This window comes from Hippoglossus stenolepis, chromosome 11, assembly GCF_022539355.2.
Source record: "Hippoglossus stenolepis isolate QCI-W04-F060 chromosome 11, HSTE1.2, whole genome shotgun sequence".
Taxonomy (NCBI): domain Eukaryota; kingdom Metazoa; phylum Chordata; class Actinopteri; order Pleuronectiformes; family Pleuronectidae; genus Hippoglossus; species Hippoglossus stenolepis.
Window position 1 is genome coordinate 10945866 of NC_061493.1, and position 23983 is coordinate 10969848.

At 42.7% G+C, this 23983-nt stretch overlaps 2 protein-coding genes across 3 annotated transcripts; one reads left to right on the plus strand and one right to left on the minus strand.

Annotated features, from left to right (window-relative positions):
• The first annotated feature begins 11336 nt into the window (after positions 1 to 11336).
• LOC118117923 (lymphotactin-like) lies at positions 11337 to 12901 on the plus strand. Of its 2 annotated transcripts, XM_047342014.1 has the most exons (4): positions 11337 to 11498; positions 11598 to 11712; positions 12100 to 12166; positions 12275 to 12901. In XM_047342014.1, exons 1-4 carry the CDS (start codon positions 11435 to 11437, stop codon positions 12608 to 12610), a joined length of 582 nt encoding a protein of 193 aa, XP_047197970.1. In that variant the 5' UTR covers positions 11337 to 11434; the 3' UTR covers positions 12611 to 12901. The 2 variants fall into 2 exon arrangements, with proteins under 2 accessions (XP_047197970.1, XP_047197969.1); XM_047342013.1 differs by having other exon boundaries at positions 12100 to 12901.
• Positions 12902 to 16476: 3575 nt separating this feature from the next.
• On the minus strand, positions 16477 to 17527 carry LOC118118036 (monocyte chemotactic protein 1B-like). The gene is made up of 3 exons (XM_035170813.1): positions 17252 to 17527; positions 17025 to 17133; positions 16477 to 16820 (listed from the first exon to the last, which is right to left on the minus strand). Exons 1-3 carry the CDS (start codon positions 17316 to 17318, stop codon positions 16685 to 16687), a joined length of 312 nt encoding a protein of 103 aa, XP_035026704.1. The 5' UTR covers positions 17319 to 17527; the 3' UTR covers positions 16477 to 16684.
• Between the last annotated feature and the right edge of the window lie 6456 nt (positions 17528 to 23983).

Genomic DNA, 23983 nt, shown 5'->3' on the forward strand with positions numbered 1-23983 from the left:
GATCGTGACCACAATTATATTTACCACGGGTAACGCTCTTCTATCACACTTCTGTCCCAAATGAAGCTCCTGAAAGAGCCATAAAACTGTCAAAAAGACTCTGATTTATGCTGAAATTCTGTTTTAGCCCCCTCCCGGCCATGTGTGCAGCGATAGAAGTGTGTATCGGCTTTTGTGTTCCTTCTTGCATTTGTGTGAAGCAGCCACCTCCACAGATTTGTTAAGGGTCCAATTATGATGATGATTTGTTCCCTGCAATGGCTTTACTTGGATGACCTAATTTCCTCATTGAGTGTGTGTCAGTGTGTGTGTGTTGGGGGGGTGGGTAAAAGTACTAGTCTGTTTTCCTCTCCTCCTCCTCAGCCCTTCCTCTCCTTCTTCTTCTGCTGCCATGACGCTGCATTCATCCGTACGGGCGACAAAACATTGCTGTCATGCATTCCAGCAGTGACAGCATGACATGGCCCCCTAAGCCCTTGTCACTCCCTCCAGCACACAAACCCACATACACACACACATCCTGCACGCCTTGTGGAGGAGTGATTTCGTCGGTGTAAAACACTGCTTTTGCATAGAGACATTTCAAGGCTCGACAAGACTGAGCTGAGTTACAGTCGCCCACAACAAATATTTTAAATGTGTTTCCTGGTGCCCTCGTGTGCATAACTTTGTCTGCATCTACCGCTGTATTTTTGCGCCGTTCACCCTCTTCACTTTACTTTACAAATGTATTTCCACTTGGAAGTGATCTCCTCCTATAGCCTTTCACTCATTTTAAGAAGACTCTCCCTTTCATTCCTTCCCCCTCCTCTTTTCGACCTCTACATTCCCAACCCTCACCCTGCTTGGCCTATGGCTGGGTCAGCGAGTCTCTGTGTCGGTCTGCTAACCAGCCACAGTATACTTCTCTGTCTTATTTCCTCACAAACACACAACCACAGTGAATATATATACTCGGAGCTCCTCCCTATGAGAAAACAGAGGACAGTTACAAACTTGGATAAGTGCAACAGGCGGCGCAGCAGGAGTGTGTGCAAGTGTTTTGTGTCGCGCACATGCACCGTTTGCTTGTTTGACGAGGGGCAGAGGTGATGACAGGGTCGTCTGCCTTGCCAGGAACACCCCCCGAAGCCACCACACTCTAAATACACACACACACCCTTAGCCCCATTCAAAGCCACTCACTCATGTAGTAATGTCTCTATTGTGACAGGCTGAAGGCTTTATGGGCAACAGCTTGGTGCTGGCATTTGGGCAGAGGCATTAGTGTGTATATGAGCATGTGCGTGATTGTGTGTTAGTGTGTGTGCCTGCGTTTGGCTCATCCGCTGTGGAATCTGCCCTTCCAGCGCTGGAAGTGTTGAAGCCTCGACTGCTCTGCTCCAGACTGGTGACAGTCGAGCAGAGTTGCAGGATAGAGGACGGTAGCGGAGGCAGTTTCAGGCCCGAAAATTAAAAGATAAACACGCACGCACACACACACACACACACACTCAAACATCATTCCCCTCCACTCTCACTTTCCTTACTGCCATCGTCTCAGTTAAGCAGGCAGAGCGATTCGTCATGTCAGAGAGCCCCGGTGCTGCCATACAAAAAAGGTGAAAGGGAGTGTGGGAAAGGGCTGGTGCACAAAGCCCTCCCTGCCCCCGTCTGTCTCCCTGTCTCGGTTGCATACGCGGGCCGAGAGCCCCTTCAGCATCCCCCCACCCCATAGTCTCCAAGGCCACCATCTGCAAAAACACAACCGACCTCTCTACACATATACATATACTTCGATTTCCCACGTGTACTTGTTAATTTTGTGGTGTAGCTCAGGGCGCCAACGCAGCCAAGAAGAGTGAGGCTACGATTTTCTACTGTGGCCACCAATCTTAAAATGCAATGAGTTCATAGATAGCGTTCGCAAAGATATCTCAACATCAGGTCTCTGGAGCCCCCCCGAAAACCCTTTAACTCAGTCCAGACAACCATTCAGCCGGGGAGATGGAGGGAGGAAGAGACGGAGGGATGGAGGGAGGGAGGAAGAGGATAAACACAGCTATTCAAAGAAGAAAGTCTGCCAGCACTACCTACAAAGAAAAGAGTGTGAAAGTGAAGGGCGATCTCCTTGAGACTGACGCCAGCTACGCAGACAGAGAGGCAGACAAACAAACAAACAGAGAGACTGACAGAAAGAAAAGCTGAGAGAGGAAGATGCTCACACTGTTCCAAAATGTCTGCTCATCTGGTTTGTAGGAACCAAAATATAAACACACTCACAAACACACACACACACACACACACATATACTATATATATATGTATTTGGACAAACTGCTGACTCGTAGGCAAAGTGAATGTTGTCTGGCACAGCTGGGCCCAGCAGAAGGATATTTACTGTAAGTCTGCTGGGGGAGAGCAGTCAGTGTCTTACCATCTCTGTCCTGTCCTTCTCAAACAGAGGAGTGATTTAACAATCAATGAAAACTGACCTTGTCTTCCTGTATCACATTCCTGCTGGAGCTTCCCCAATAGCCAATGACGAGAAGGCATGCAGATTCACCGGCGGCAAGGTGAACAACAATAAGAAAATATCTTTATGAATCATCTTGAGGCAAGTAGAGACAAATGGGAGCAAAGTCAGGGAATTTATGTCATTTTATTCAGCCGATGTCACATCATATCAAAAAGTGCTAAAAGAAAGAAGGGTAGATGGATGAAGGGAAGAATGGAGTCATCATGAGTAACTGGAGTTTGCCCAAACAGTGACAGTCTGCTGGCAGAGCGAGGACGGAGAGATGCCCAGCTCAGAGCTCAATCATTTCCTGCTTGTTCAGTGCTTTATATGGGCTGGCTCAGATCAAGGAGAATTTGAATAAGGATTTAGGCGTCACTGTCATATGGATCGCACACTACTGCTGTCATCCGAGAGTCTTATCCTGACCTGCAGTCGCTGTTGCCTCACAGACCGTTAATCCTTTGTGTAATAGTGGTCAGAACTTTGCATCGTGGGTCGAGGAGTAAGATTGTCGCTGAGAGAAAGTCTTTCATCCCACATTATAGCTCAGTCAAAATGAATCATTTTCTAAAGTAAAATAAATTAAACTATGACAAAAGAAAACCAAACCACATTTTTTTTTTTATTTCAGGGCTTCAAATAGCAAAAGCAGTTGGCTAAACAGAATGACTCCATTTACAGGTAGCACAAAGGCAGCTTCATTCACTGGAGGGAAAGGCAGGTGTGGACTCGGTGAATGTCTGTCAGCGTCTGGCGGAGGAGAAAACACTGCTCTCAAAGTGGCTGAAGGCTGCACAGACCCTTTCACATGACGTAATTGGATTCAAAGTTAACATTTTTAAAAAGCCTCAGTGTGTATTCTTCTTCCACCTTTCCTCCGTGCACACAGACAAAATGACTTGCACAGAGCAGATCCGCATGTCGGTGTGATTTGTCACCATCTCTCCCGGCACGGACAGGCTCGCGCTAATGGACGGACACTCTTTGTGTGCTAAACAAATTAGCTCCATTACTATGAGACACACAGCGGGGGTGAGAGAGACAGATAGAGGGAGAGAGAAGCAAAGGTTGTAGATAAGGGATATATAAATGCAAACATAAAGAGAGAGAGAGGAGCGAGGAAGAGATTCATTCATACAGTGAATAAGAGAAGAGTTGTTGTATGGAACATCATTTTGTGCGAGTGTATGTGCCAGTGTGTCTATGTGAGCCAGGCGAGACATCTAAGCGCTTCGAGCCCTTGTGAGAAAGAGTAAATGTGCATTATCATCCATCCATCACTCACTCATTACTCATTCACTTACTTACTCTCTCAGACACACACACACACACACACATACATACACACAAGGAGCACATACATGCTGATAGGCCCTAATACGTGCACTTAACACCAGACTGGATGCCAGTGAGACACATTTATCTCCATGCAACTGTGAAACGATGCTGAGTGCATCTGCGAGTGTGTGTGTATGTGTGCAGCAGCGAATGTGATCCGCCAGGTTTCAGGTCAAAGCAATTCTCTGTCAAATGATTGGTTCATAATCTGATTGACAGGCATTCTCCCTCCTCTTCTGTCTTCTCCTTTCTTTCCCATCATTTGTCATCCATTTTCACTCTTTCTCGTCCCCCCCCACCTTGTTGTATGCATTTCTCTGATCCTTTTACACCCTCTCACCTCGTCTCATCTGCTTCTCCCTCCAACGTCCTGTTTGCCTTCACCTCCTTCTCCTCCTCTCCACTCTCCCTCCATCCTGTCTCAGTCTGGATGATATAAACACATCATTCCGTCTGCGCTGTGATCACATTACCTGTGGTAACGCCGCTCAGAACCACACACCTCCGCCATCTGGAAGCGTGTGTGCGTGTGTGTGTGTGAACTCATTTTTGTTCCCTCTTTGGGACTTTTTCCAGCCTAACCCAAACCTTGTCAGGACCAAAGCCCGGTCCTTATGAGGCAAAACGTCACTACTTAGGTCCTGACTAAAGGCAGGGTAGGTAAGCCGTCTCTGAAACACTTTTTAATTTATATGTTGAAATCATCCCGATAGCCATCAGGAATATAATACACATATGGACAGAATTAAATGATTGGCTGCCCCTGCTCTCACTGTGCATGACTTGGCAAGTCTTCAGCAGAGAAGACATGCACTGCTGAAGCAGCAACGATAGCCAGAAGTAAGCGAGCAAGTCATGGAAAAGTCTGCTTCTAGCAGTTGTCAGGTATAGTGCACGTTCATGTGTTTTGGGGCCGAAGCTTTGACGAGAGGGACGATTGGAGGGAGTGGAATGCATCTGTATCATTTTTTCCAAAGCGTAGCCTGCTTTTGTTCACGTGTCCAGGATTACCAACCCCAGCTTTAAGGTTAGTGGTATGGTCTGAATTGTGGTTAGGGTTAGGCATAAGTTGGTCATGGTTAAAGTTAAGCTTAGTGATTAGGTTTTGGTTAGGCTGCCCTCAATGAAGGCAATCAATGCAATCTTAATAAGGATAGCTGCGCAAACCTGTGTGTGTGTGTGTGCGTGCGTGCGTGCGTGCGTACGTGAGTGTGTGCAGGTGCGTGTGTGTGTAAAATCATGCCCCGTATGGGACTTTCAGCTCAGTGGTGGCGGTACTTTCGTGGCCTTGAATCTTTTCTCTGGATTTCCAATGGTCACATAGAGTTGTGTGTGAGAGGTTAAGTTGATTCTCTTCAGTGCTGACATGCTGCATCAATAGAGAAATATCATCTAGCATCTGAAGGTTATAGAAGATTTCCTGTGCTATAATAATCACCGACTCTCTTGTTGTTGTTTTTTTCAAATGGAACTTCTGAGGTTACTGGTCATCTGTGTGTGTGTCATCCTCTCTCCCTCTCTCTGTCTCACTTATTACGTCCGCCAAAGAGGTTATGTTTTCACCCCTGTCCATTCATTTGTCAGCAGGTTTCTCCTGTTTACATGTGCTGATGTGTAGTTAAATGTAGGCGAGTTCAGAGAGAGCTGGACCTCTGCAGCCATAAGGTCGACTCCACTGTACCCCGATCAAATGGAGGGTGATCGATCAGGTAGTCTTCAATTATAGCAGGGCTTCCTTACCTCTGGCCCTGCGACCTCTGACCTTTATATGGATGTTTTTACAGTTAGAGGGCAAGCAGCCAGGAGAGAAAACAACCAGCAATGCAACACACACTCTCTTCAGGTCGAAAGACGCTTCTCCGAAGTCTCCTTTGACATTATCATGAGCTTTAATGATATGTTATAGGCCTCATTTAAACTCTTAGCAGCTGCCCGGGATCTATCGTGCCATGTCAGACTAGAATCAATATCTCTTACACACACTCTCACACACACACATATACACACCCTGGGAGGAATCTCTCTTATCGGGAAACATCAGATCAAGCAGATACACTTGAATGTCTATTGGGGGCAGATTGACTCACAGTGAGGGGGCTCAGAATCAATGTTTTTTCTCGCAGGCCAAACTCATCCTGTGCTAGTGTGTTTGTTTGTGTGTGTGTGTGTGTGTAGATGTGTGCGTTTGAGTGTGTGCATCCAGGGAGCACTTGCCTGCCCAACCAGCTGTCTGCTTATTCACGACATATTAATATTAAGATGGTGGTGGCGAGGATCAGAGGACGGACGCGCAAGCCCAGAGCAGGCCGAGTGCAGCCGTGGACTCGCCTGACAAGAGAGGCCCCTCGTCGAGCTCCCCCGCTGGGCTCGGGAGACAAAGACAAGTGCCTGTGTTTCCAAACACGGGCCCCTCTCACCACCCAGAGGTCAGGAACTTTGAATAATCTAGCTCAAGCAGGGGAGGCCATTCTTTTCTCATGCACACACACACACACACACACACACACACACTCAAACACACACATTTAGGGATTAGGGCTTTGATATGACCCTGCTTAACCCAGTAGAGAAACGAAAAGCAGGGTGTCACAGGGGGGAGAAGGAAGAAAGTTTCAAAGAGTGGGGGGTCTACGTGGGCCTAATGACAAAGAGGTGGGGGTAGTGGTGCGGATGAAAAGGGCAATCATGGGACATGTGACAAGAAGCAACAGGGTGAGATGGACTGAACGGACTGCATGATCAAAGCAGACAAATTATAAGAGAGATGGAGAGATGAGGAGTAAAAGGGAAACATCCTCTTTGAACGTCTTCGTAAAAATGTCCTTCTGGCCCATCCTCGTGTGAGATTCCACCGCCAGTGAAAGACAAAAAACTGACGTCCAGACACAATAATCATTCTGTCACTTGCTCTCAAAAAGACCCACAAGATCAAACTAGCAGCCCACGTTCAAGCGATGTAGTGTCTAGAATGGGAAACCTAAATTATTCAAGGACAGCTGACATTTTATCTCTTTAGCCTCACAACTTACTATATTACCATGAAGAGCAGAATAATGTCAGCTATAGCCTGGGGGATGCAGTGGTTGTATTTTTGCCACTCCAGACTACTGGGCTAAATTTGGATGACTCTCTCAGAGCTTGTCAAGCGCAGGCTTCCCCCTTCACTCACTACAGGGGAAGTACGCCATCTAGTGCACGAGCAGCATAAGGGCTCGCAAAGTCCAGAGCAGCAGATTTTGAGTGTGTGTAAATCATTTATTGAAAAGAAGTGACGCTTTGGTGGAATAAAAAAAAGAACATAACCATTGTGGAGTCTGACTGTCTCAAGACTTTTCAGTGGAGCAGCTCCAATAAAGACTCTTTTGTTTCTGTTTTCATTGTCATTGTTGTGATGGGGGCCTAACATTTCTGATACAGGCCATTGTAGGCTTCACAATTCTATGGTTTTAATATGCAGTTTTTCATATTTTCAGCTTTTGAAATACACTTTAAGGTAAATGAACTGTGACGAACTTGATTTCACAATTACGACTGTGGGACTTTTTGCTTGAGAAAGTAAGTCCAGTCCACACGAGCAACACAAAGCAGTAACGGAATAGGAAAAAAATGACCCCCGTCTCCCAACTAATCGGCCCATTTTACCAAATCTAAGGAGAGGGGTGGACAATTTGCTGTCTATAATAGCATTGGCCAAAAGAGACAGATTACTGAGGCGGTGAAAACCAACTCCATCTGAAATGATCGTGCTGGATCAGCTGTGGCACTGTGCGTCTCCCAACCGTGAAGAACTGCAGGCGGAGAGCCGCTATAATTAAAGCGCTTATTGATTAGACTTTACGCGCTTCTGCGGCCTGTGGACCGTGAGCCGGAGGCACGGGGCGGGTCACTCCCTCTCACAGACATTCAAATCACCCCAGAGCCATGAGAGCAATGTCTATGCTAATGTCTATGGTAATACGGCCCACGTTTTAAAGTCGATTATTGACGCCTCTCCTAAATGGACGGTTGATCCACAATTGAGGCTTTTTACGAAGGGGTCAATAGCAAAGCGATTGATACAGGGCCAGGAGGTCAGCTTCATTTCAACTCCACCGGTTTCAGGAAATGAATTGGAAATGACTTAGTTAATTGAAGTATTAATTGGAAAGCAAATGACATTTCTCAACTCCAAGAGGGATTTCTGTTCATCTCCTGGTATTGAACAGAAATATACAAGATCTATCTATAGAGGCCCTGGGGAACAGGTCAGAGACCCTCATTTGTTGAGGATCACCTCTCACTGGATTCATTTAAGCGTATCTGTTTTCACAGGTTTGCATAAGCAGTGTGTCTCTGCGTGTGTGACACAAAGAGAGAGATAAAACGAGCACAGCACAATGAAAGCCCCCAGGTAACGTAAAAGAGAGCTGGCCATACAGCCCACACGGCTGTGTTGATGTTGGATGGACCTCTGGTGGGTGCATGGTGCTGGGGGCCTGGCAGAACATCATGCAATCTATCTGAGAAAGGTCGGTGTATTGATCGGCCTGTATGGCTCCACTGTTACATATCAAAAACATCTCTGCTCTTCCCAACACCTCTCCAGTTCTAAAAATGACCCCCCGGAGTGCAGTGCTCTTTACAAAAGTCCGTCCACCAGACAGACGCTCGGCCGTCACGCTCAGGCACCAGCGTCTTTCAGACTCAAAGCCCAGACACATAGCTCTCTGAACAGCATACCTGGCCTTTATAGAAGTTTTTTTTCCTTATTGGAGATGAACTTATCAGAATGTGTACACAGAAAGAAAGGAGAGGGAGAAAGTTAATCAGACTGTCTGATGGTTATAATTCTACAAAAAAAACTGAAGAAGACAGAATCACATATCCTTATCTTCCCAAATGAATCAATACAGTTCCTCATTGTTGGATAAAGGATTAAATTAAACCTTGATCTGTCTGTATCTGATTCTTTATTAAACAGAGACGGCCAAATATATTCATCTGATGAGACATTCCTTTAATTACTGGTCTCATTTGTGATATGCCAATCACATTGCGGCGCGCGTGGCTGCTTGCTTGCGCGCGTGTGTGTATATGTGTATGTGTGTGTGTGATTGCTTTGAGTCGTGTACCAACCACCAATGGGTTTCGTTTTAGGAAGCTCTCGTCTCTGCCACAGTCTGTCCCCATTTCTAAAGTAACAGACGACACAGAGGGCACAAGCATGATGTAGGGCCTGTGCACGAGTGGGTGTAAATGCACACAGCGTGGTTATAAAGCTGCGGTTTGGGGCACAGCCGTGGTTCTCCTCATTTCTTTTCTCTGTGCGCAATAATGAGGACGGGTTCTGTAAAAGTCTGTGCCGTAAAACTGTCCCTATGCACGTCCTCATGTCCACGTGCAGAGGCTGGACAATGTGCTTCTCATTCCCAGTTGCAGTCAATGTCGGATGAGGATATGAGAGTCAGTATTGATTGTAATTTCCTGCGACGCTACGTTCCACTCTCTTGCTTTATCAGGAGACTAATTCCAATCAGCCACGCTGTCAGCGGACCAGCGGCCCTGGCTGCTGCCCAGGACAACAACTAATGCATAAGAGAGGAACGAATAATCCGCCGAGGTATTTTCTCCTCCGACAAGCCACAGGGATGAAAATGATGAGACTGGGATGTTGGGTGTGGACAAATGTGGGTGCGTTCGTGCCGAGCACATTAGTCCAGGCATAGGTCATGTGTGTGCTTGCTTGCATATGTGTGCCTGCATACCTTTGAGGGTTTGTGTATGTTCTTCAGTTTGTGTATCTGTGTGTTTTTTGTACTTGGTGAAGGAATACACCAGCCAGGCTTTCACTGATGTTAATGACTGGACATCTGGGATTTGTTGTTGTTGAATGAGGGAGTCAAGGGCATAAAGATACCATTTATTTTCCACACTGACAGCAGGTGGATTGCCAATCAGGTGCTATTTTCTTGCTGTCATTGTAGAGCTGGCATAATTATGAGCCTTCGCCTGCATCTTTCTCTCTTGTCTTGAAAATGCTAACTCTTTACAGAGAGAATCCTCTTGCTGTTAGTTGACAGTGCTAACCACCGCACTGCCCGACACCTGTTGAGTCTGTCTTTTCTCAATTATTTCATTTCAATCGTGCTTCTGCTTATCTCTCTGCTTCTTTGTGTGTCCAGTGTTAAACCTTCTGAATTCCCTATGCTTGGCTCCTCTTTCCTCGGCATGTGCCCCTAACCAACTGTATAAATCTAATGTAAACATACTCTAATTATACATTTTTTCATCCTTTTTACTTGGAAATTCTAGTGTGGTGTAAAACGGAAACTGTCTTATCACCATCAAAATCTGCCATCTCTTTCAGTAAAGGTCATACACACCCTCATGGGGTGGTTTCACTTATTCTGGCTGATTACACCTCTGCTAATGTCGTGTTCACACAGTGAAAGAAAAACATCCCATAGTATGTTTTGGGAGGGACAGGGAATGTCCGGAAAATTGGATCGGAGATTCTGCGGAATTTGCCTTTCACAAATGAAGAACGCAGTAGGAGATTGCACTGGTCAGACATGTTCACAACAACAGGAAAATGTTCTGACGATTCAGAGGAGGGTAGAGCCTTGAATCCCTTTTTTCCAAATTGAGATCTGCGTCTGTGTCTTCTACGTGTATGGCAACTCTTTTTTATCCTTAGCTATTTGTATTCTTCCATTTTGGCATCCGTCCCATGTTAGAAACTTCATCACACCCACTCACTCGCTATGAATTCTCTGGACATTTTCCAGCTGTATTCTCACATGGGCTCACTCAGACATTTTCTGGACACTTTACCTGGGGGGCTGGCAGAATAGGTGCCAGAGAATGTCCAGAGCAACTGACTTGGACATAATTTCAGGAAAATGTCCGCAGTACAGTGCATTTCTGAAAGCACCAATACCAAGATGGATCGCCCCAGTGTTGACATCACAATATATATCTGCAAATTTCAATTAAAATAACAATAAACAACTTATTTGTAGGACTGTCAAACAGTTTCCTGTGGCTGGTGAGATAATCAGGAATATGCTAGCTACCGAATTATCTTGCGTTAAACCTACAAACATGTTTGATAAGAATACGTCTATAAGAATATGTTATGTATCATTCTTCATGAACCACAAACATTTCCCCAGAACAAATGTACATTTACTAAAATTCAGTTCATCTCTCAGGTACCAAACCTTGTATGTTGTCAGAGACAGAGGTTTGGAGGCAGCTTGTGGCTTTCAGAGTGAGTGTGGAGGAAACTGACAAGTTACTGTGTGTTTGTCTATAGGCTTACTAACACCTCGAGGGTTTGTACGTTTGAGTGAGCATTGTGGGCAGAACTGTGGTTGAATGGTCTGTTACTCACCTTCAGCTATAGTGAAAGTTTAAACTCATCCCCACTGTGTGGCCACCGTGAAGTTTCCTCAGTGGTGACGGGTTAGAAGTGAGGTGGGGGCAGAGAGGCGGATGGGCTGGTGGTGTATAAGAGCAAAGACATCGTTTTCTGTGAGTGATTCAGGTTGTGAATATTTACGCTGAGCGATACACTCGGCCACTGAAGGACAAAGCCACGGGGCCATTTCGAAGATGAGACTCATCGTGGTGTTGGCGATTCTCAGCTTCATCACATGGATGAGCTCGGTCCATGCAAGTGAGTACAGAATAAGGTTCTAAACTGTAATTGAGTGAATGGTCTGAAAGTTTGTCAGGGGGAAACTAATCTTTCTTTCTCTATGTGTGTCTCACTCAGTGCATGTACCCGTGTCCGGCTGTTGTCCTCTTGTGTCCAACACCAGAGTCCATATAAAAAGAATTAAGAATTACACAATTCAGTCTGAAGGTGTCTGTCCTGTCACAGCTATAGTGTAAGTGTCTCACACACACACACACACACACACACACACACACACACGTGGGCAGTCAGTTTTGGTTTTCATACCAAGTTTCCAGGTTTTCAGATTTGATAGATTATATTTATAAATTGCAATAGCAACATCACTTTCTAGAAAGTGTCCCTGTTTTTCTGGATAATCTCAAAATGGTCCGCAGTTCATTGGATCTACTTTCTAATGGAAAATAGTCCCTTCGAAAACAGCTTCCTGTGCATTATCCAGAACAACACGAACTGTGAGTGCGTACAGAAAACATATTTTTTTGTTGAACTTTTAAATAAATTATAAGTTAGTATTTAATTAAAATCAACATGAATAAAGCCATACAACTGCATTAACATCTCACACAATCATTTGCAGGTTCGAGACGATGCTTGGAACTAGAATTTGCTCCGACCCCGAGAGCAATTGGGCAAAAAAAGCCAAGGTGAAGGTGGATGAGGAGGCAAAAGGGTTGCTTGAGATGGAACAGAATGCACAGGCATCCACAAGTGACTCCACATCAACAGTCCCCACTACAACAAAAAAAGCCAAGGTGAAGGTGGATGAGGAGGCAAAAGGGTTGCTTGAGATGGAACAGAATGCACAGGCATCCACAAGTGACTCCACATCAACAGTCCCCACTACAACAAAAAAAGCCAAGGTGAAGGTGGATGAGGAGGCAAAAGGGTTGCTTGAGATGGAACAGAATACACAGGCATCCACAAGTGACTCCACATCAACAGTCCCCACTACAACAAAAAAAGTACCTGTGAAGAAAGGCAGGAAAGGAAGGAGGCGGCGGCTGAGGAAAACGTTCAGAAGAGTGAGGAGGCAGCGGCTGAGGAAAAAGTTCAGAAGAGTGAGGAGGTGGCAGAGGAAAGGTGTCTGATGGTGTCTTTCAAACCTGCTTTGTAACATTAACAGCAAAGAGAACTGAAATGTATTGTTATCATGATTAAACATCCAGAATATGTAGCTATTATGTCAAGACTCTGGTCTCTAGTTCGATTCCAGAGGCCAACCCCACACCAATTTCACTGTATTTCCCAGGTGTGTGGATTAATAATGTTTTATCTTATCCTATCTTAAGTTTGTATTGACCGTACCTTATGTAAATGTGTGCGTATGTTCGTCAAAGTATTTTCCACTGTCACTTACCAATAAAGTCTTTCTGAGCAAATGGTTTGTTGTGTTAATGGAACATAATCTGACTCTAAATTGGCGTCAATATGGAACAAATTGTTTTTAGTGTACAGGAAGGAAACTCATAAAGATGTCCAGCTAAACAGAAACTAACACAAAGGCCTGCTATCCCTGCTATCTATCCGTCCGTCTGTCCGTCCGTCCGTCCGTCCGTCTGTCCGTCTCGATCAATCAATCTACTTTTTACTGGTGGAAGATGAAGATAACATTTTCAGCCAAAACAAAAAAAATATCTATTACACTTTCAAAGTTGAGTAGTGATGTATTGAGGGATGCGTGGGATATTATGTGCGTGTTATATTAATGCCCCTGTGTTTCAGTGTGTGGTTTTCTCTGAAACAGAGCATCTGCCGTACCACCAGCACATCCTGTGGTGTTTGATCGAGCATCAACGTGTGTGTTTGTGGCTAATTCGGCAGAAGAGAGTTAGTAGAACTGTGTCCTCTCTTCTGAGAAAATCGCTCAGTTATGCGTCACTGACCATGTAATATTACAGGACTGTCAAATACGAGTGTGGGGGAACCAAGTGATGCAGAATATAAGACTACTGACATAACAATCAATAGATTTATTTAAAGAACAGAAAAAAATATCATGTGTTGGCGAAAGGTAGTTATAGTTAGTTCCCTTCAACATAAAGTGACCGTTTTATCTTCTTTTAGCTCAATGTTTTTCACTCTCACTGCTCTCATGTCTGTATCTCCAACATAGTGGAGCTTTTATTTGTTAAAGAACCACATATTCCCTCAGGAGTCGGGTGAAACCAGAACAGAACCATAATAGAGTTAACATTAGGCGTACATTCATCAAGTGGCCATAAACATGACTCCAAATGAATGCTAATGTTGCTCCATGTCTGGTGGATGTTTAAATCATAAGCCCTTTGCTCACCTCTTTGGCATATTAACTGGGAGATAATATGTTAATGTTGTGTTTACAGCCTGTTGGGATGCTCTCATGCTGCCAAGAAATTAATTAGTGCTGCTTTAGACTCACCTTTAAGATTAATGGAGGTTGTTGCTCTTAAAGAAATGAAACTGACCCTTTCAAATGAGCAAACAATCTCCGCAGCATCGTTTCATCTAAATAGAATCTAATGATAATGGAGGAAATTGACAGTCAAAATACGGGTCAAAAAAAGGATTTTAAAGGAAGATTTTACAACATTAAATGAATTAGAGGAGCCACTGTGACTTACAAATAAACCAACGTCAGGGTCCGACATACACCTGCATGTTTACAGACAGGAAGTGGCACGTAGGGAGATGTATTTACAGCATGTGTGCACTGGAGATCTGCTCTTAGCTTCAGGACAATAAATCTCACGCCCCCCTCTCTCAACTCCACACATCTGACTGAACATATCACTGGGACACACATACGCACACACACACACACACACGCACACACACACACACAAAATGAAAGTAATGATTACTCCTCATACTCCCACACCACAAGTTTCCCATGGATTGTATGAATTATTCATGTTCATGTAGGTTCATGTACTATACTCATCATTGTGTACTTTAAAATAGTGGTAAAACAATGTCACTATCATGACACTTTATTTGACAGAATATTTGACACTTATGACAATTTACTCAGTTATTTGAGAGACAGTGCTCATTATTCAAGAGACAAAATATTGTAAATAAGCCAGAGTTGGCTGTATAAACTCATTTTTATCTATTGTCATTAGCCAGTTCTTACAAGGCAACCTGACATAAAATAAAATGATCTTTTTCTTATATAATTACAACTATCTATTAATATATTAATCACCTTTTGTTAAATATTCCATGAGTACTTAAAGTACAGTTCAGTCACACAAGAAGCAATGGTGTGCCTCCAAGGTCTAGGCAAGCAGTGGGGAAAACCCATTACACTGTGGTTCAAGCAAACGTTGCATCAACCTCAAACACTCCACCGTCACGCCTTCTCCAGCTGTAGCTCACTGAGACCAAGCTGTACTGTCAAACCACAAAATGTTAGCACCTTTTTTTAGCGCCAACAAATGATGGAAACATGTGACCTGAAAGCCCCAAAAACTTCCACTCTCTAGCCTGGAGCCCACCATGCCTCCCCTCACGCCATCGCAGTGAGGGGAGGTGGAACATGGAGGCCATTAGCAGAGGTGAAACACATGTAACTGACTACACTATGAATGACTCAGCCGTGGTCTAGAGAGTGTACCTTTCGTTTCTATTTAGTGGCTTTAATGAGGGTGGAATTAAAAGGTTGTGTGTGCGGTTAGAGAACAAGCTCTGCAGTGAGTGACCTCACATCCGGTGAGACTATTATACAACACATTATACAAATATAATATAATTATATAACACTAAACATGCCAGATTTTATCATCAAGCTCAATGAATTATTCTCTGACAAAACAATGAAAATGTTTAAAATGCCCTTTCTCCATGTTAAAAAAAAACCCCGGATCCGCCCACAGATCCATAGCCACATATTTAATGGGTTCTTCCCTGACCCATACCACATCCTTCCACCACGTTTTGTGGTACTCTATTCAGTAGTTTTTGCATAATTCTGCGAAATAATGAACAAAGATAGATTAAGATGAGAACACTCTGATAAAGTCGCAATACCAAGTTTAGAATATAGGGGATATAATGGGGACTGGCTGATTACTTTAGTCCGCGGCAACAGCAATTTTGTGAGAACCCCCTTATATTCAATACCATTGTCAGAAACCCCCTTGAACTTATACGATACAATGCATTTTTATACATTAAACTTCACCAAAATACTTTTAAATTCATTTAAAATAACCTTTTCCTTGTCATAGTGAAATCCTAATTACACATTATAGAATGGTGCAACACTCTGGTGGTCACTTTTACTTTTAATAATTGAAGTTCATTTTACTGATGCCTTTCAGTGTAGGATTATTTCTCAGTGTGGTATCCCCACTTAGCTAAGGCCTCATAATACTTCTTCCACTGGCTCTCGTCTCCTTTTCATACAACCCCACTTAAAGGTTCAGTGTGTAGAATTTAGTGAAATCTAGTGGTGAAGTTTCATGTTGCAGCTGAATACCCCTCACCTCACCCGCCCTTTCCAAAAATGGTGTTTAGTTTGTCCAGTTTGGACTATTGTCAAAAAAACATGGCGGCCTTCGTAGAGACGACCCGCTCCTGATGTAAATATAAAGTATTTAAATATAAAGGGCTGATTCTAGGGTAAAGATTACAACAATTTGGGTAATTACCCACTACTAAAAAACATCACTAAGATTATTTTATATTCAATTTCTGCCAATAGATCCCTTTCACCTAAATCTTACACACTGGACCTTTAAGTCTATTTGGATCCTCTCCGACGAAAGGATCTCTCTCTCTTTTCTGAGTAGCCATGGTGATTATCTTTGTTTTTGTTATTTTTAAGGGGACGAAGCACGTACATAGATGAGATAAAGAGATGACCAGAATGAGCTTTGAGATGCTGAGATAGTTTTTTTTTTTGCAATTTATTTCATATACGCACTTACACAGTAATGTATTCTTCATCACATAACCACAGAAACAGCCATTGCACTTTGACTATTTTAATGATTGTCAGTATCATTGTACAATGAACAATGTCACAAATTATTTACATATTTACATCAAGATCAGATTAACATCATAGAATTTAAAATTAGATAGAAAAGCAAATATAGTATTATATTCAAATTAATTCAACTACTTTTTTGCAATAACTCAGTGGTCTTTTCCTCAGCATGAGGGTGGACGCTGGTTCAGTGGCGTCGGCGGCGGCCGTGTGAGGTCAAATTCTGCCTGTGCCAATTCTTTCCATCCAGGTAGGCCATGCTCATCTGTGTCCACAGATTGGTGGGGTCAGAGCAGATCCTTTTGCCTTTCAGCGTGGTGAAGCTATTGAGAATCACATCACAGAAAACATCCAGTCAGTGACAAGTTGTAACATTTCTTGAGAGGAGGTGATTGTTTCAAAACGTTTTCAACCCTAACCCTGAAATAAAGACAACTGCATGTAAATATTCTACATTTAACATTTTTGGACTGTGTGAAGACAAGCTATGCTCACAAATCCAACACTGGATAGATTTGCTGACTTACACAACTATTTGTCGAGCACACGCCGGCTGTTCTTGTACATAGTAATTCTTCAGAAGGTCTCGTTGGATTTGAGTGCTTGAAACGTTGCGACAACAACTTGCGATCCCACCTTTGGACATGACACAAAAAATAATTCATCATAATCGGACATTAAAAAGAACATTGAACCATATTAGAAAAAAATGCACAAAGATTCACATTGATAAAAGCATGCAAATTGGCCTTACCTTGAGCTGAGGCTGTTGACACCATGGTAGCTACAAGTACAAGTGAGACAAAGTTGAGAAGAGTCATTGCGTTTGTCGGGCTAAGAAAAGATATGGTGTGTAGTTTGCTCTGCAAGCCCTTTATAAACCCACAGACGCAGTACACACACCAGTTTATATCATTCAAGTGTGCTGCACCCACAGATGTGCACACGCCTGGAAAGAAGACAACATATTTCCTCCTGCAGCGGAGTGGTCCTAACCCCTCTACTCAAAAGTGGTGGTCTGTATGTGTCATTGCATTTTCCACTGTAGGGGAATATGCTTTGCACCTACTCTAGTATTTACAAGTCAAATAATAATGTGGTAATTTCCGATAACCTGTGACTTGATGATTAATCTGTATGGTCAGTGAAATGCTGATATTACTGTCTCACTAGATTTACGGTATTTTAAAGGGATCAGTTTATATTTAGTGACACTTTCCCCCACATACCAGTTTTGTCAGTAAAATAGCCAATGATCTCATTAAAGTAGAAACTGTTCTGTCCACTGACAATTTGAACATCTCAAATGAATCTTCAAAGACCTTTTGTGCAAAGGTTAAGCTTTCTTACACTCGAGAAATATATGAAATAAATCTCGCTTTCTAACATGGAAGCTTTCTCTGGTGCTTCTGAGGTTGAGCTACCGACTCTTGTGTATACTTGTGTACACAGAGCATACAGGCAGCGCAAATATACCACATTTTTGGCCTCATGGCATTTGCAGGCATGCACATGCAAGGTTACACACACAAAAAAAATGCACTACATAAACTGCTGCACTAACCACATTGTTTGTGGTCACCTGCTTAGAGGAAGAGGCTGACAGCAGAGACATTTCCACGTGTAGAAAGTTTGTTCGTGGCTTCCTAGTTGTGCAGTCAACCTTCTTGACACTTAGATAGAAGTTATATTAACAGATGCAACCTGTGGAGTTCAGCAATGTCCATGTTGTGATTTGATTGAAGAAGCAGGACGATGAATGTCTTCAGAGGCGATCTCCTGTTTATTCTGACAAAATCCTCCGGCCCTGTACATTAGTGTGTGAAATTTGGTTTGATCGGCTTGATTGAGCTTGAGGTGACTGCTCTGCCTTGGCGGAGATATGCACTCTACTGTGTGCCACTAGTTTGCATGAGTAACTTTCTTTGAGGGCAAATACACATTGACTGATGTTATTGTGATGTAAGGAGCAGCAGATCAGAAGAGACTCGTATGCAGACTGGGGTTTTTTAATGGCAAACAATGTGCTAATTATTGAAATGTTTCATTAGTTTAAAAGTGAGCCGTGTGATATTGTGTTATTTTCAGCTGTACTCTGTTTGTTCCTTATAGAAGCTCTAGTCATGTAGTTCCATCAGCGTCCAACAGAGCCAACAAAGAGTGGGTGGCTGGTTGTGAGAATGAGTCTCTCTTATTCAGATGAGTGGTAAATGGGCTGTAATTATTCAGCACTCTCCTCCTCTTCATGAACTCTCAAAGTGCGTGTAGTACAGTTGACATTTACAACGTACATACAGCGATGCTATATCTAACACTTTGTCTATCACTTATGAATCCCATTCACACATTGGCCATCAGGGGCAATTTGAAGTTCACAGGGTGGATCATCACATACAAGAACCAATCCTTTAGCAAAGCTGAATGTTGAAATGACATAACATAGAGAAAAGTTAAGTAAAAGGTGGAATTCAAGCAGGAATTGACTCTCCTGTAGCCACCATGTCTCTGTGGAAGTTATCTTATAGCCATCACTGATAAAACAGTTGTTCTGAGGCTTTTAAAACTGACAGTGTAAGTGGAATTCTTTAGATGGTCCATTATGTTTAATTGACTCTAACCTGTCCCATGTCAATGACAGCCCATTATTATGAGTCAGGATTAAATCACTGATATCCCTTAGTTGTGCCGCAGAGTGCTGAGGTAGGATTGTTCTTCCAAGTCTAGTGGATTATTGTTCCATCAGTTTGCAGCAAGTCAGGATGATGCTGTAAGAAATGATGATGATGCAGGGGAGCAACCTGACTTGACTCACTAACAAATAAAATCAAAAATGTCACAGATCAGAAAGTGTAAACTGAAGATTTGCAGAGACAGAGACATGGACAGTCATATCCTGACTGTTTGAATAAGACAATTATTCTGATTATGATGTTTACATGAGTTGCTTATCGAGTACTCCATTCATATTCCATTTACATACAGAGCGTTGTCTGATTTATGTCTCACGTCAAAATCACGTCCTATTACTGGAACCTGATGAATGTCAATATCGCAAAACGATGTGAAAACTCCAACAATAGGACGTTATGATGCGATTGAGACTTAAACATTTCTACATGATGCGACAAAGGTCAAAATACTACACATGTCTTAATTTGCTTGTTCTGAGTATGACTGTATTCAGGTTCAATTTATCAGAAAATGCTGTTTAGATGGCAGTGTCTTATTCAGACTATGGTCTTTATATCAGAATATTGGTTTCTACTGAGTGAAGCTTTAAACAAGTAATTAAAAGCACAGACATTGTTGTGCTTGACAAAGTAATGTAAAGGGGGAGGCTGACGGATAACAATGAAAACTCAAAACGAGCTGTTGGGGAATCAGAGTCCAGGGATCAGGTCCTCACAGAGCGAAGGGAGGCTGAGGAGTGCACATGATCTGAAGGTGGATGAGCAGAAGCAGTGATTAGAGTTCAGGCAGACGGACACAAAAATAAAGACTTTCAAATATCAAATAGAGTCAAGCAAAGTTTGGCCGAAGTGTGAGCACCATGATGGGAGTCAGGCTGCCGAGGGGAGAAGGAGCCGGAGGTGACGCCCAGACGGCAGCACACATCCAACGAGACCAAATCCCGTAACAGTAAACCAGGTTTCGCAATGTTCTCGTCATATTCTTCATTATCATAGTGAAGCTGATCACACTGGTCGCGCTTCCTTCCTCATTTGAAGTTTTCATTTCTGCTTTTCACTCACAAGGAATTTTTTTTGTTCCATTAAGAAAAGAAAGGAATAAGCAAAACCAGTAAAGTCATGTCTGTGTAATTCACTATGTGTTCTACCACTATCTATTCACTAAGCCGACATGTCTGGCAACAGAGGCTGGTAGTTTAACAGCTGTTTGTTTGGAAGTGCATTAATACAGATTATATTACAATGTAGTCTTCCAGATTATTTGAAAACAGATGAATATAATGTCATTGAGGATTTTTGATTAGTGGAGGCATGTGTTGTTTTAATGCAAGTTGTATTCCATCTAATGTTAGATTATCATCAAATGTATTTACTGCAAACAAATAATCTAAAACATCACATAACATGAAAATTGACAGTATGTTGGAACAAAAATCTAGTACAATATAAACTACAAAGATAAAAGTGAACACGTTACTGAGACCTTCTTGTTTAAATAGCATAATTCTGTATATTTAAGGATTTTCCATTGATAATGACGGCGATTTCCTCTCAAGGATATTCATGTATGTTAAATCTATTTTTTATCGTAATATTTAGTGTGTTAATCAGTTTTTGTGTTACACTGAATCTATTCGAGTATGTTACTAGTCTCTCTAGTAGCATGGGTAAAATGTACAGGATTATTCCCGTAAAACTAATATTAAGGTCTGCTTTATTATCAAGAAACATAAGCAGCAGTCAACATATATGTGAGAAAACTAAAACAACGTAAACTATGCAGGGATGTCCATCTCCTCTTTCCCCTCTCCACTTCTTTAACTCCTGCTCGACATGAAGCAAACATGCTTTGGTATCTTCCCAAGAGCATAAGAGGTCACAGAGACTGAGATCATAAGTTCCGTTTTTTTAACAACCTGGTTGCAAAAGACTCAGCGACACAATCCCCAGAGTCTTGGCATTAGCTCCTCAACTTTTTGAACTAACTACACTTGACGACAGTGACAGAAAAATTAGATGGGAACCATCACCACAGTATTTGTATGTAATACAATTGATTGAAAATGTGGAAAAATGCAGAGCTGTCTTGTGTTTCAATGGGGGGGGGGGTGAAGGCGGCTGCTTACTAATGCACCACTGCAATGAACCTGAAGCTCGGCTGTAAGTGAAAAAAACACCCTCTCCGAATTCGAAATGTGTCATATATTTGCTGTGTGAAGGAAAAGGTTCTTCTTGCAATATCATTTTAGGCGTTTTAATCTTTGTGATTTGGTTGAATCACAGAGGAACAAGTTGAGACTTGTGACTGCAGTGACAGAGCTTTCACCGACAAATGACCAAATCTGGGAGGAGGATGCTCAGAAACTTGTGGTTTGCGGCGGAAAGCTTTGGGATCTCCTTCCTTCCCCTTTTCTTGTTGCTGTGCTGACCATCAAGGTCAACACCAGAGAAAGATCAGGGATGTCAGGGGAGAACGATGACACTCTGGGTAGAGTGACTAGCACATGATTAGGGCCTTTATATTATTGCTGAGATCAGCAGGATTCATACCTAAATGTAATGATTTACCACTATTGAGATTATAGATTGTATTATAGTTGTTTAAAAAGTCATTAATAGTAATAATAAACAATTCATTAACATAACTGCATAGAATATACCCATTCCTCCAGTGTATTCTTTCACAGGTCAAACACATAAAATAAGATAGATTTATATTATATCATCTCACGTTATACCGTACAGGCAACCTACTTTCACAATTCACCAGTAAAGTATGATAATATGAACACAGTCCCAGTAAACATATGCAAGTAGTCTATACCTGCTGTAATCTATTACCTGTATTAGTGGATTACAACAGGCTGTTATTTGTATGTGAATCTGTTTATTTGAACAGCTTTATAGGTTTTCCAAATGAATAAGTAAAATAAATGTCTGTACTGGAGCCACAATTTAAGTTACATTTCTTTTCCATTCATATCCATTTCATGATAAAATTGCAAAAAAGGAAATGAACAACTAGATTTTCCACCAACTGAGTTCCATGCCCCCACCCTGATACACACACACACGCACACACACGCAACACACACACACACACACACACACACACACACACACACACACACACACACACACACACACACACACACAAAGCCCAGAGAGAAAATGCATCCTGTTAGCAGGCCTTGGTTCCTCTTTTTATGGTATAAAACCTGGAGGACGAGTTTGAGAAGATCAATCTCTTTCTGCTAAATCCATCGTACAGCAGCTCTTGCAAAGAACCTCAGGAACGTCTCACATTGACCATGCAGCTTTGCAACAACAGACTTGCGTGCCTGGCCGTCCTCGTTGGGATTCTGGCCATGGCTACTACAGTTTCTGGTGAGTTGACTTTTAGAGATCCTGCACCCTATCAACTCTGTTGGTCATCATACTTAAAAAAAAATGCTTTTACATGCACATATGAAATGTTTCTATTCTGATGAAAATCAAACTGTATAGACTCAACATGTTCTTGTTTTTTTTCCTGAAAAGCACAAATCAAGTTTGGCAAGTGCTGCACTAGGGTCAGTACTGTGAACGTCTCCGTTCCCATCATCGGCTTCAGGATCCAGCGGAGGAACCCGCCCTGTGTCCGCGCTGTCGTGTAAGAACCACCTCTTCAGTTTATCATACAGAGAGTGATTATTAAAACCTAATACAGTTGATGCAATGTCTTGAATTAAAGCAGCGAAACTAATCATTTCTTGTTCCATCTCCCAGATTTGAGACGACAGAGGGAGAAATCTGCAGCCACTGGAAACAGGACTGGGTGGCTGAGAAGATCAGGGAGCTAGAGTGAGTCGAACATCTCAGTCCATCTACAATATCAACTCTTAATGCTCCTCAGTCATGTTAACCACATCTTGATGTTTGTGGAACACGTCAAACAGCTTTTTAACTGTTATCTCTTAATTGTGTGTTTTACAGTCAGGCCCGCAGAGCAAAGAAGAGCACTGCTGCCATGCCAACCTCCAGCCCAAAGAAAAGCACTACTGACCATTTGAATTATATATAGACAATTTATTTACAATTTATTTAACATATTAAAAATGTTTGCTAGTGTCACTCTGCAAATGGTATTTAATATTTATAATTAGCATTATTTATATGTCTCTTCATTATAATCTTTGTGTGCTTTCTGTTCAGTTAGCACGAGGATTAGTAGAAATCAAAGATGCAAATCAAGTCTGTGTTTTACACTAAAAAGTTCTGAGACTTTTCTTCTGTTTGCTGCAAACACAATAAATGTTTCTTTTCACCATCTACACACGGTGTCATTTTTGGATAATTGTGGAAATCAGAAGTAACTGTGCTCATCATCATAATGTAGCCTTCGGAAAGGCACAGATCAGCACTCCCATCTGGTGGAGACTTTGAGGTACTGCAGTGCAGCTCCTTTGAAAGGAGAGTGTCATTGGGGTGGGGGGGACCTTGTCTGGAGCACCAAACCCCTCGGGGGTGCTGATCTGAAATAGCACAAGATGCTGCCTCCCTGTCAGTCATGTCGTGCATTAGCATGTGTTGGGCTCCGAGGGCAGGACAGCTCATTGGAAAAACTTCTCACACACCTTCTAGCACACGTGCCGGCAGCATCCAGGCGCACATGTCACGCCACCGAAACACGCACGATGCAGAGCAGCAGTCGACTCGGTCATGGGCCTAATGTCAAGAGTTGTCTTCTGCCAAGATGTCATACGATGGCTTGAAACATCTAATTGTTTCTATTTTAAAAGACTGTTTTGGCGACA

Excerpts from the sequence above, each read along its gene's own strand:
- LOC118117923 (XM_047342013.1), top strand. The coding sequence starts at position 11,435 with ATGAGACTCATCGTGGTGTTGGCGATTCTCAGCTTCATCACATGGATG. Across the intron at positions 11,499-11,597 it reads GATGAGCTCGGTCCATGCAA|TGCATGTACCCGTGTCCGGC; the intron begins GTGAGTACAGAA and ends TGTCTCACTCAG. Across the intron at positions 11,713-12,099 it reads TGTCCTGTCACAGCTATAGT|GTTCGAGACGATGCTTGGAA; the intron begins GTAAGTGTCTCA and ends AATCATTTGCAG.
- LOC118118036 (XM_035170813.1), bottom strand. The coding sequence starts at position 17,318 with ATGACTCTTCTCAACTTTGTCTCACTTGTACTTGTAGCTACCATGGTG. Across the intron at positions 17,134-17,251 it reads GTCAACAGCCTCAGCTCAAG|GTGGGATCGCAAGTTGTTGT; the intron begins GTAAGGCCAATT and ends TCATGTCCAAAG. Across the intron at positions 16,821-17,024 it reads TGTGCTCGACAAATAGTTGT|CTTCACCACGCTGAAAGGCA; the intron begins GTAAGTCAGCAA and ends GATTCTCAATAG.